The sequence below is a fragment of the Triticum aestivum genome, chromosome 2D, assembly GCF_018294505.1.
Source record: "Triticum aestivum cultivar Chinese Spring chromosome 2D, IWGSC CS RefSeq v2.1, whole genome shotgun sequence".
In the NCBI taxonomy this organism is placed as follows: Eukaryota; Viridiplantae; Streptophyta; class Magnoliopsida; order Poales; family Poaceae; genus Triticum; species Triticum aestivum.
In genome coordinates, this window is record NC_057799.1 from 378,731,305 (window position 1) to 378,743,463 (window position 12,159).

Genomic DNA, 12,159 nt, shown 5'->3' on the forward strand with positions numbered 1-12,159 from the left:
CTTATTAAAATCTCTAGAAAGACAAATATTTAAGAACGGAGGGAGTACAATTTAAACACGGTGTTAAATAAGGAATTCTTTCTATATTTTTTCACCGTCTGTTCGGTCCAGCAATTCCCTCCCTCAGCAAAAATACGAAGGCCCAAGGCCCAGTCCTTCATCGAAGTCCCGCAGCAAACCCTAACCGCAACCCAAGTCCCTCCGCAACGACGCCGTTCTAAACCCTCCCTTCTCCCACTTCTCCACCCCTCTCCCTCGGCAAGAAAAGCCGCCGCCGCCGCATCCGCAGCAGCCGCATCCGCAGCAGGCGAGCGAGATGGTAAGATCCGGAAGCCTCTTTGGATCTAAACGCCGTTTATGACCAGCAGCTTATTTTCTGATTGATTCGAATCCATAGTGTATTCATGCGCAGTTTTGGATGGATTTTCAGGTGTTTGTGAAGAACCAGAAGACCAGGGCCTACTCCAAGCGGTTCCAAGTGAAGTTCAAGAGAAGGAGACGTAAGTTGAACCCCCTTCCCTCGGCGACTCTGTACTTGGCTTAGTCGATAGTGTTACTGATGGGCTGCCTTTCGTTTGCGCTTGTTTTGCAGAGGGGAAGACCGATTACAGGGCCAGGCTCAGGCTCACCAACCAAGACAAGAACAAGTACAACACGCCCAAGTACCGGTTTGTTGTACGATTTGTATCCTTAAGTTGTTCATTGCCACGTTTTGCACTGGTTAATCGTCTATTCATCTCAACTGTGATTATCTATGGCCATAGTTTTTACTACTAGTAGATGGATATTGTATCTCTTAACAATAGTACCTTAGACCAACAAAGATGTCACTGCCCAAATTGTGTACGCTACCATTGCTGGTGATATCGTGATGGCTGCTGCCTATTCCCATGAGCTTCCTCGGTATGGTCTTGAAGTTGGCCTCACCAACTATGCTGCAGGTAGATTATCAACTCAAAGTGCATAATTTTTATCTCCATGCATGCATCCCTATTTATTCAGTTCAACTGATTTAATCCGTCATGTAGCGTACTGCACTGGTCTGCTTTTGGCCCGCCGTGTGCTCAAGTGCCGTGATTTGGATCAGGAATATGAGGGCAATGTTGAGGTATAATTTGCTTTGAAATGTTTATTTCCATACGAGCTTTCTCTGATGCTGTGTTTATTGAACACTTGTAATTCTGCTTATGAGTCCAGGCCACTGGGGAGGACTTCTCTGTTGAGCCGGCTGATGAGAGGAGGCCTTTCCGCGCGCTCTTGGATGTTGGCCTTATTAGGACCACTACTGGAAACCGTGTGTTTGGTGCCCTTAAGGTATGTGATCTTTTATGATGTGATTATATAACTGCAAGAAATTATGAATGGTTGGTTGCACTTAGTATTGCCAGTACACATGTTTTTGACTTCAATGTCTCAGGCATACAATTTGTGTCAGGTTATTTAGATTTAAGACTTTTGTCACTTTTACGTTCTCAGAGTTTATGTAGCTGTTCATTTTATTTGCTCAAGTTCCTACCTGATCTACAACATAACTATATGCTATTTAACTTCGTGAAACACTCTTACGGCCTAGGATTAATCTATGCCCAGGTATAGGGTGACACATCATATGTCCATACTAAAATATTACTCCCTCTGTAACTTTTTATAAGACGTTTATAGAGGCCATGACAGTGTCAAAAAACGTTTTATATTAAGTTACAGAGATAGTACTGTTTTGTCCGCAGGATCTAAACACCTTTTTTTAACGGTCACTTGTTAATGACAAAAACCTTTTTGAACACTTCAATACTTGGTGCAACTCTGATTGCTGCATAACAGTTGTGTGATTCTGTTTGCTGCTGCAGGGAGCTTTGGATGGTGGTCTTGATATTCCGCACAGTGACAAGAGATTTGCTGGCTTCAAGAAGGATGAGAAGCAGCTGGACGCTGAGATTCACCGCAAATACATCTATGGAGGGCATGTTGCTGACTACATGAAGGTGAGTTGGATCCATTGCCCTCGTGGTATTATAATGCCATTTCTTCACTCCCTAGTGTTATCGTTGTTGTATACATGAATTCTTTCTGAATGATATCTGGGGCCTGATTCACCCATACAAAGTATCCTAAAGCAGTGTACTTTGTTCCTATTTATGAAGCAGCTTACTGAATCTCGTTTTAACTTCTGCCCTACCCTTCTTTCAGTCACTGGCTGATGAGGAACCTGAGAAGTACCAATCTCACTTCAGTGAGTACATCAAGAAGGGGATTGAGGCTGATAACATGGAAGCACTGTACAAGAAGGTTCATGCTGCCATTCGTGCTGATCCTACCATGGCAAAGTCAACCAAGGAACCTCCAAAGACGCACAAGAGGTAGATATATCCTGCTGTTTATTAAAGTCAGACGAACTGATTTCAGCACTTTGATTGGATTGCAAGTTAATGTGACTGTTCGCTGCAGGTACAACCCCAAGAAGCTGACCTACGAGCAGAGGAAGGCCAGTCTCGTGGAGCGGCTCAACGCCCTCAACTCATCTGCTGGTGCTGATGTCGATGAGGACGACGACGAATGAGTGTAATCGACCCTAGGCCCCTATAGTGCTGTCTTCATGCTTCCAAATGAACTTGCTCCATGCATTAAAGAGTAGTATCGCGAGAGAGACATATATGCACATTGTACCTGCCCTTGGTTTTGAGTACCATGCTGGAGTTCTGGATCATCTTACATTATACAAGGTGCTGGCATTTTGACGTTGCTTCAGAGTTTGTTGATCTGGATCTCTGTTGGTTGCTGTTTATCAAGGTCTGTTTGCCGTGGATGTGATGTTCTGCTAAATGTTTTCTCTTTTCATTTATATGCGGTTGTTGGCTTATTTATGTTGAAACATGCCTCTCGTTTGAACTGTAGATATCTGCCACTAGTTGACTATTGCCCAGTTTCAGCTGCGGTTGGGATCATTGGGTGTAATGATATTTTGAACAGGGTGGGTCCTGTTTCGCTAGCAGTCACAGAGGCATACTTGCTGATCCCCCCCTGCGATGATAGAACTAGATTCTCATTGCAGAATCTAGCCTAGCTGCCTTGAAACGGCATTAGTACAAAGGGCCTAAGATCAAGGAGCAAAAGGCATGCAGGCGGACACGGCGGTGACTGACGTCCGAACGTTTTTTCATGGTAACTTTAGTTCGAGATGGCAAATTTAGTTGTCAAGACACGGCAACTTTGTCTCAATTTTTTTAGAAAATTGCCATGTTTGTCAACCTCGCATGAACTAAAATTGCCATGAAAAACGTTTGAGTTGTCATGCTTAAAATCTAACCATTCGGGATTTATCATTTCCGCAAAGTTAGTGTGTTTTTGGCCTGCGGACTCCGTCCGCCTACATCCATATGAGCAAAGCAACAAAACTTTGCATTGATAATATAGAAAGAAATACTTTCAGCAAATGGAGAATATTCTATAAAAGGTACTTCAAAATGACCTCACAATCTATTTTATGAGATGCAATCAAATTTTGCATGAAAACTTTTTGAACCGAAGAGGCCTGTTCTCCAGGTCTATTTTGAGTTCTCTACTCCTTTCTCCGCAGCCAAAAAAAAAGAGAGTGCGAATTGGAGTATTCCGGTTCCGATTTCCATGAGAAACTGATGTTTTTCTTTAAAACTGGAGGTACGATTTCTGCCCCGCGACAGCTCCTCCCAGTTCTCTTAGACCTAGCGACGAACTGGCCGCCCGCTTCTCCCGGCTCCGTCCCCCCAGCCGACTCACCCCGCTTCCCCAAGGAAAGGAAAGAGCGCAGAGCCATGGCCATGGCGGCGCTGCGTGAGGCCTCCCGCCGCCTGGCCTCCATCTCCACGTGGAGCCCTGCCGGCGCCGCCACGCGCCCGCTGCTCCTCACGCACTCTCGCGGTATCACACACAAGCTCTTCATCGGAGGTTAAAGTCTTCACCCGTCCACTCCCGTTTCGACGCCCACATCCCCCCTTACGTCGCATCCTCGGCCAGTCTCAGATCAACCCGCTGTTCGCTCTCCACTCTCACGCGTGCAGTGGTTACCAGAAGCGTGTGAATGCGCCCGTGGCTCCGTGGACGCGTGCATAGCAAGTGTTCGACGAAATGCTCGTGCGGGCAGCAGTTTCATGCCTTGTTCGACAAATTGCAACAGGGCTATTTACCAGTGCAGCTGCTTGTGTTTTACTTGTGGTGGTCTTCAATAGATGCTTTGCCATACGTGGTTACTCATTTTGTTTTGCTAGCTTAAGTGACAACTAATGCTCTCGGGAATAAGTTTAGGAGATGGAGCCCGTCTTATAGCAGAGATTTTGTTTATCAGGTCAATATGGGTAACCGAATGTTATATATCTTCCTTTCTTACTCCGAAAATGCCTGCCTTCAATATGCCAACAGACAACAGTGAGTTGGACCTGCCATGTGGGGGGCTTACGCTCTTGTGGTTTCTTGTGATTTTATAACCAAAACTATGGAATACCTCTTTGCTCCATTATAAATGCCACATGAGTGATCAGGTTACTTAGGTAAGTTTAATTAAAAGGGTTTACTATCTTTTCAGAAAAGGGTAAATTTAACTAAAAGAGCTGAAGTAATTCAAACTAGCATTTGTTATACATTACTCAGGTCAACTTTACTATTATAACTTCAAAAACTTCCTATTATTATGTCTAGATTTTATTAGTGCAACATATAAGCTTTTGTTAGTTGCTGCTGATCTACAATGAACGATCATGGGTTAACACTTAACATACTAATTTCAGTTCATTTCATGTTCTTCTTGCAAGTACTCTGGGTTTTAGCACTAATATATTTCTCAGTTGATTGGTATAAAAAATATTTTCTCTCACTCCATCCAAGCTGAAAATTACTACTGGATCAAAGAACCTACATATTTGAGAATCGTTGGGCTCTGTTCAGTTGGATACAGTTGTTATATGCAATTTAGGAACTGCCTCTCTGACACGGTCTTGGTTTTTTAATCGTTTTACAGGCTTGTCACAATTTGCAACGGAAGACAGCCTAGCAGAAGCTTTCATGCGTTATGGCCAAGTATTAGAAGGTTTATCCTCATCCCTTGCCAGAACAAACTTCCGCTGCTAGTTGTTTTGCTTGTTGTTGCCATCTAAGTTGCAACTTGTTATTATTTGAGCTCAGCAACCATTGTCACGGATAAGATGACCAGCCGATCAAAAGGATTCGGCTTTGTGAAATTTGCCTCCGAGGAAGAGGCCAGTAAAGCACGGGAAGAGATGAACGGCAAGGCAAGTTTTTCTTTTCTTCTCTTCTTTTGAAGAACTAGCAGGAACCGTACGTTTATCACTATAGTGCTGTTGCTAGTTCAATATATCAGTAATCTGTATTTTTTGCCGCTCCATTTGAGAAAAAAAGAAGAAGAGCTGAGCAATGCAAGCTTGCAACAGGTACTCAATGGGCGAGTTATATATGTCGACATTGCAAAGGCCAAACAGGACCGTGCTGCAGACGTAGTTCCAATAGCAAGAGGCCCTCCTAAGCCAGTCGGCAACACCTGAAAAATGCGTGTTGTGCTGATGCTTGTAACTTCAAACATAATACAAATAAGGTAGATTGCGGCGCTGTTAGAGAAAAGCCGATGTGTAATTATGCTGAATTTCATGTTTTGCAAGAACATATATTTTCCTAATGTAATCGACGCGTAATATTGTGCTGAATTTTATGTTCTGCAAGAGCAACACGTCCAAGAGCATATCAGATAATGTTCCTGTTCCTTAACCTCGTGGACATCGACAGGTTGCTGATACAATCCTGTGCTAGAACAATGTTTTCCCCATGGCTGCCCTGGAGCCAATGCTTTGCCGTTCATACGTACTTTAAATAAATAAACTTCATTAATTGCTGTAGGTAGGGGAACAGTAGATTGTGATCGTACTTCCGTCCTGTGGCTGCCAATGCACTCAATGGTAGATACTTTTCCCCCATACCTAAGGAGAACTGTGTCATTTGAATGTCACACATTGCATGGCAGATTTTTCTGTCTCTCCACTTCTCTGTCATTTTCACCTAAATTTATTAGGAGGAAAACTTTGTCACTAGAATGGATGTACACACTCTAGCTGCCAGGGAGAAGATGTAAATACACGTTAGTTCTTGCTTTGATGCCGTCTTATTTGGAGCGCAGAAATACCATATAGGAATCTTACACAAAACAATTCATTTCCCGCATGATGCCTACTGTGCACCTACATCATGCATGAATGAACTCATTGCTGGATCCGCCCGTCGGTGGCAAAAAGAACTTGTCACCGGAGCACGACGGTGGCGAAGAAGGCCAGCACGGCGACAGCGCTGGCGGCGGAGCAGCACAGGTCAACGAGCACCTCTCTTCGCGCCTTGCTCTCCTTCCTCCCCTTCTTGCTCTTGACGAACACCTCGTACCTCGCCTTGGCCTCCTCCCGCTCTCTCTCGCCTCCCCTCCTCCGCCCCTCCATTGCCGCGGCGAGCAGCCGGAGGGCGCCCTCGCCGCTCACCGCCGCGCCGTCGGCGTTCTCCACAGCGAGGCTGACCTCGCTGACGTGCCCGGCCTCCTCGGAGCAGGCCACGGTGGTCTCGAAGTTGCACCCTCCCAGCACCACCGCGAACCGCACCAGCATCTCGCCGGTGTACCAGTGCCGGCCCAGGGCCACCGCCCGCCTGCTCGACACGTTCACCGCCCGGCCGCGGGCGGGGTCGACGACCACCCAGCTCAGCTCGAACTCCGCCGGGGAGAACGCCGCCGCCACCGGCGCCGGCTTCTTGCAGTCCACGGCCTCGACGCGGAACGGCGAGCTGAGGAACCACGGCGACGACGCGGGCGTCTCCACGACGCGGTACAGCACGGGCTCGCCCCTGTAGTACACGTCCACCGCGGAGACGAGCCTCGCGGGGAGGCCGCCGGCGCCGGGCTCCCCGGCGTCCGGGCAAGGGAAAGGGGACGCGTCGGCGAAGAGGCGGCGCGGCGGCACCGCGGAGAGGAGCCAGTGCTGGGCCGCGAGGGACGGCCACTCGGCGAGGCAAAGCGCGCGCCACGTGTCCGGGTCCGCGGCGAGCGCGCGGAGCCCCGCCGTGGCGCAGCTCGCGGCGGCCAGCGAGCGGCCGTCGAGGCGGCGCAGCGCGCAGGCCAGCACGTCCGCGTGCAGGTCCTCGATCGTAGCCACCATGTCGTTTCGTGCGGCTCCTGGAGAAGTGGAGATCGGCGATGGGAACTTTGAGAGTGTCTCGCTTGGCTGTGCGTGGCGGGCTATATAGTACTAGTAGATGGCGAGGATGCGCGCCCTGGTTTCCGCGGAAACGACGGCCCGACCAGTATAATTTCGCGATGTACAGTACAGTGGCGTGGCAGAGCGCGGTGGCAGGCGCGCAGGCTGCACGCGTCGGCGCTTGTACGGCTCAGGCCGTGCCGGCTGCACGCGTGGCACTTGGTCAATGGGGGTCCCGAAACTGAGCGCAGTCTGCCATTCCTCTTTCACCCCTCGAGGATCCATCAGATCTCACGTCTCTCTTTCTGGTCCAGTTGAGCTCCGAGATCCATTGTGCGGTGGTCTGTATGCCTGCAAACACTATTCAGAGACCCTGATAGCGGAGACCGGCAAATCTAGTCTCGGATGGCGCTGCTGCACCTCGGGCCTCTTTAGCCGGCCCAACATTTTTCCCCGCGATGATGCACGCTGGTGACCGGCGGCCGGTCGTGATAAGGATGGAAGGGTGGACTCCATCATCGTTCATGTAAACGCATGCGACGTGCTCTCGCTTCGGGTGGCATACCTTTCATCTCATGGACATTACTACGACCGTGCGTGCTCGGATGATATATAGGTACTAGTAGCCGTCGGAGTTTCTTGAGCTATTCCCGTGTATGGGAAGGCTTTAATTCCGCATACAGTGTGCTGGGGACTTGATTGCGTCAAAGCACATCCATCGTTCTTCTTGAGGAAAGGAGAGGCCATATGTCTATGCATCTTCTTCCTCGGGCGATCGATCGGCATCTGTGCCGCTGGCCAAGGGGCAGTTGGAGGAGATTAATGTCTTATCATATGAGGTCCTACTGGAGTACTACATAGGAGGCTCAAACCACGCGTATTTTCTCTCTTCTTTTCCAGACCACTGAAACCACGTGCCTTTTCTTCTCGAGATGTTCAGTCAGCTCGGAGGTTTCATGTCAAAATGGGAGCGTTAACGCGGGAATTTATGATTCCGTGTCTAAGCCACATGATAAGCTTACCAGGATCTTTGCTCCTCAGTTTTCAACTTTCAGATTGACCGGGAGCCAATGACCGGTGATAAATAAATTAAGACACGAACGAATTTGCTCTTCCTAAAGAATCTATCTATTTCGCTAACCAAATGCAGGTCGTTCTCGCAATAATATCAGATTTGTCATAAGGTTGACTCAGCAAATTATTATGACCCGAGTGGCTTATATTATGGGTCCCTGTGACATCATTATCTAGGTCTTGCAGTCCTAATCTCTTTATGGCAAGCATGGCTGGCCATCATGGCATGTGAACCTTGCCACATCAAACTTGGGGCCGCTGGTTCTTCTAGAATCACTCAGTACATAATGGTTGCACAGACTTGGTATGTTCGTAACAGCTAGAATGATCATGCATGAGAACTCATCTTACAAGTTTGGTTTTCATCCACGCGACAACAATTTCAGTACTGGTTTGGTGCAATCTTCTGTGATACCTTCTCTTTTCCTTTACAAGTCGAAGAATATGTTTTGGTTAATCTCGATGTAATTGTATTCTGCACTGTACCTAGCTGTCAGAACGTGTAACGTCAGATTGAGTAACAAGTTAGTATTAACATCTTCATCCTTGCCCTCCAAAGCTAGAATCCGTCCGCAGCTTGTTGCTTGCCTCCTTGGCTCCTCCCCATCGCTTGCTGATGTCGCAGAGCTTCAGCTTGTAAATGAGCAGCCCCTCAAATCTGTGACAGCTTCACCTTGCAACCTTCCCAATAAATAAAGGAAACATGCATAACAGGTTAACTCAGTGGGGGATCTAATCAACTTATGCTCAAAACGTTGCTTGTTCCAAAGAGCCCAACATATTGCAGCTAAACCCACAATTTGAATGTTACTCCTCTACAGTCTGCAGGTACTTTCGACCACTCACCGGGAATATTGGGTAGATTAAGCATTGAGGTTAATGTCTGCCCAAATAGCATTTCTTAGGGAATGTTTAGAAACAATCGGCTGATTACGGCCTTGTCTTCTCGCGATCACATCCATATGTTTCTTTCTTTTTCCTCGGGCACCCTCACATCCCTCCTCTTTCCTCTTGTATTTCTCTACCGCCCATCACCAGCTCTCATAGGTCGCGGCCGGGCTGTCACCGCTGCTGTAAGGGAGTAAGCACCAGATGCAGCAAGAAAGGGGGGTGGCGGTGTTGCAAGCACAACAACATCCATGTTGCAAATTGGCATCGCCATTGCAAGTGGCTTCCTGGGGCGACACCCAGCTGCAACCTAGGCTTTGATGCCGCATCCATGTCCACTGTTCACCTCGCGTTGCTACAGGCGAAACTACAAGGACGTTGATGGCACGCTGGCGGCGATGCTACGTTGCAACGGATGGCCAGCTGCAAACACGCTGCCACGACTTGCTGGCGATGCTGCATTGCAACGTGTGGTTCGTTGCTTGAGGACTTCGATGATCTCTTTTTCCTCTATAAGGAGGTTTTCAACATTCTCAACGTACTCATCATGTTCGACAAGTAACTTCAAGAGAATGCTAAAACGAGCAAGAGCCTCACCCGAAGAGTTTTGATAAAGGTCAACGAGGCATCCTCATCATCATTCACACGACCTTCACATTCATCCTCCAGATCGTCGTTACATGAAGCATACGAAGTAGTAGAAGATTTGAGAGTGAAATGGGGTGGGTTAGGGGAGGAGGACTTTGCTAGTACCTCTTTAGCCATGAGGCACCGATAAGTGATGGGCTTGTTCTCGTTGGGGGCATCAAAGAGGCCGGCGGTAGAGGGGGAGGAAGTGGATTGCACAATAACGACAGTTGTACCCACATTCTCCCCATCGTTGTTCTCCTCGCCGTCGGACCTGTACTCCTCATGAACAACTGTCTTGTCATCCTTGCTCTTCGTGAACTTCGAGAACTTCTTGAGAATGAGCTTCTCGATCTTGTCTTCTCTTCATTCATAGGGGCAATCCACAACATAGTGTTGTGGGCTATCACAATTGCAACACTTCTTACAAAGGACTTGCCCTTGAGATTCTTCCATTCGTTTGCATGGTGCACAAATATTTCTTGATCAAGAGAGTCAAGTCTTCCTCAAAGTCAGTTATCGGGCAAGTACCGCCATCGTATTCTTCTTTAGGACCTTCTTCTTCTTCTCTTGGTGCATGCACAAGCACCTTCTAGGCCATCAAAGCGAGATTTGAGCTCTTGGTCCTGAGAGCAAGTGCAATGGCTTGGTTTAACTTAACCTTCAACGGATAATGAGTGGTGAAAGTTGCCACTACTTCATTGGGAGAAATGGTTTCAAAGTCCAGTCGTTGATGAATGAACATGAACATACTATTATCAATCAAAACCATGGCTCCAAGAAACTTGTCAATGAAAAAATGATCAACCACTCAAGTACACCCAAAGTTCCTCAAATCGAAAACAATAGTCTTCAGCCTTCAATATATCTCTTTCGCGGTCTCACCATCACTCTTCAGAATCAAATTGGCCTCTTACTTTAGCAAATCCAACCTTGATCTTTGAATATTAACTTCACCTTGGAACATGTCATCAAGGCAATCCCGAATCTCCTTTAAGGTCTCGAGGAGAGCATTGGAGTCTCGATACTCACCAGTCACGGATGAAGTGTTGAGTGCGGTGACATTAAGTTGGTCATCCGAATTCCCTTGGAGTAAGACTTGTCGGGTCCTTAGGCTTGCAACCATTTATGGTCACCCACCAAAGTTGCAATGAGGCACCGCGAATGTGAGACTCCATACCGAGTTTCCACTTAGCAAAGTCTTTAGTATTCAAAGGAGGGAGAGAACCATGAGAATTAATATGTGGACAAGGGATGGGTTGAGGTGCATAGGAATGCTCTGCGATATTGTAGGATGGAGTGGTGGTCGGCTGGGGATGCGAAAACATTTATTTATCCCCATCCGCATCAACGACTTCATTTGGGGAAAAAGAAGGCGTTGTGGCGTTTGTAGCCTTAAAGCATGTGCCCATCTCTTTTTTGACCCTGGAGCGTACTTCCTTCAATAAGGATGTTTTGGAGGCATCCATCATTGAAGCAAAGTCCTCAACCATCAAGGAAGTGGCCAAGGCGGCGATGTGGTAGGTTACCGCCCTCATTCGCTAGATTGATCATTAATGATCTGCATATGCACATAGTATAGTTATAGCTTTTTCAAAGCAAGAGTATCGATCCCATAGGGAGCACAAGAAATGGTCTTTGCCTCTTGTATAGGTTTACAGAGATGTGACTGCAAGCTAATGACACTCCAAAGAAAAGCGTAAACGGAGCCTGAAAATATTTCAAGTGATTAGCGGCTGAAAGTAAAGTAAAACACTAAAATAAAAGGGCATAAGAGGGTAAATGGTAACTATGAAATCGATAGGGCTAAGGCATTCTCAGGGAGTTCGGATTCCCCACTAGTATTTGACTAAGGTAACTTATGTGTTGAGCATTGTTCTAGATTTGGATAACTAAGCCACTAACTATGTTTTTATAGCTGGTTGGAGCCAAGTACAGATATGTGCAGACATACCGCAACCACGTATCACATACTCCACCACCGTTCCTTCCCACAACAGGTTATAGAATAGTGATTAAGGGTTTCCCCATGGACACAACTAAAGGTCTCCCACAATCCCCTATAAAACAAACAAGGAAGGAATCACTGCAATACCTCCGCAAATCCACCATCGCACCGATGGTAATAACCTTCACGCACCTAAGGGAAAATGTTGAGTGGTCGACTTCACGCAACATTGGGGAGATTATCAGCATAAACATAGAAATAGTATGTCGAATCATATCGACGTACAACACCTAAACTTACCAGAGTTCCTCCATATCCCCGAAAACTAAGGGTATTACCTAGACATAGAGATGAGAAACATCACAAGATAAATAATGGCAAGTATGTATGAACGATCAAAGTAATACACAT

The 12,159-nt window shown here is 47.1% G+C and overlaps 3 protein-coding genes across 3 annotated transcripts; 2 read left to right on the forward strand and 1 right to left on the reverse strand.

Annotated features, from left to right (window-relative positions):
- Positions 1–430: 430 nt before the first annotated feature.
- LOC100873128 (60S ribosomal protein L5-1) lies at positions 431–2,803 on the forward strand (the record flags this gene model as incomplete). Its single annotated transcript, XM_044476703.1, is given in 8 exon segments — positions 431–500; positions 593–684; positions 815–941; positions 1,029–1,108; positions 1,198–1,314; positions 1,848–1,982; positions 2,188–2,357; positions 2,446–2,803. Coding segments are annotated over 8 exon segments (903 nt in total), but the record flags the coding sequence as incomplete, so codon positions are not given.
- An 857-nt stretch (positions 2,804–3,660) lies between these two features.
- LOC123053250 (small RNA-binding protein 11, chloroplastic) lies at positions 3,661–5,710 on the forward strand. The gene is made up of 4 exons (XM_044476704.1): positions 3,661–3,921; positions 4,988–5,056; positions 5,152–5,258; positions 5,418–5,710. Exons 1-4 carry the CDS (start codon positions 3,789–3,791, stop codon positions 5,526–5,528), a joined length of 420 nt encoding a protein of 139 aa, XP_044332639.1. The 5' UTR covers positions 3,661–3,788; the 3' UTR covers positions 5,529–5,710.
- Positions 5,711–5,975: 265 nt separating this feature from the next.
- Positions 5,976–7,225, reverse strand: LOC123053249 (probable F-box protein At2g36090). Its single transcript, XM_044476702.1, has one exon. It carries the CDS (start codon positions 7,170–7,172, stop codon positions 6,276–6,278), a length of 897 nt encoding a protein of 298 aa, XP_044332637.1. The 5' UTR covers positions 7,173–7,225; the 3' UTR covers positions 5,976–6,275.
- Positions 7,226–12,159: the final 4,934 nt, after the last annotated feature.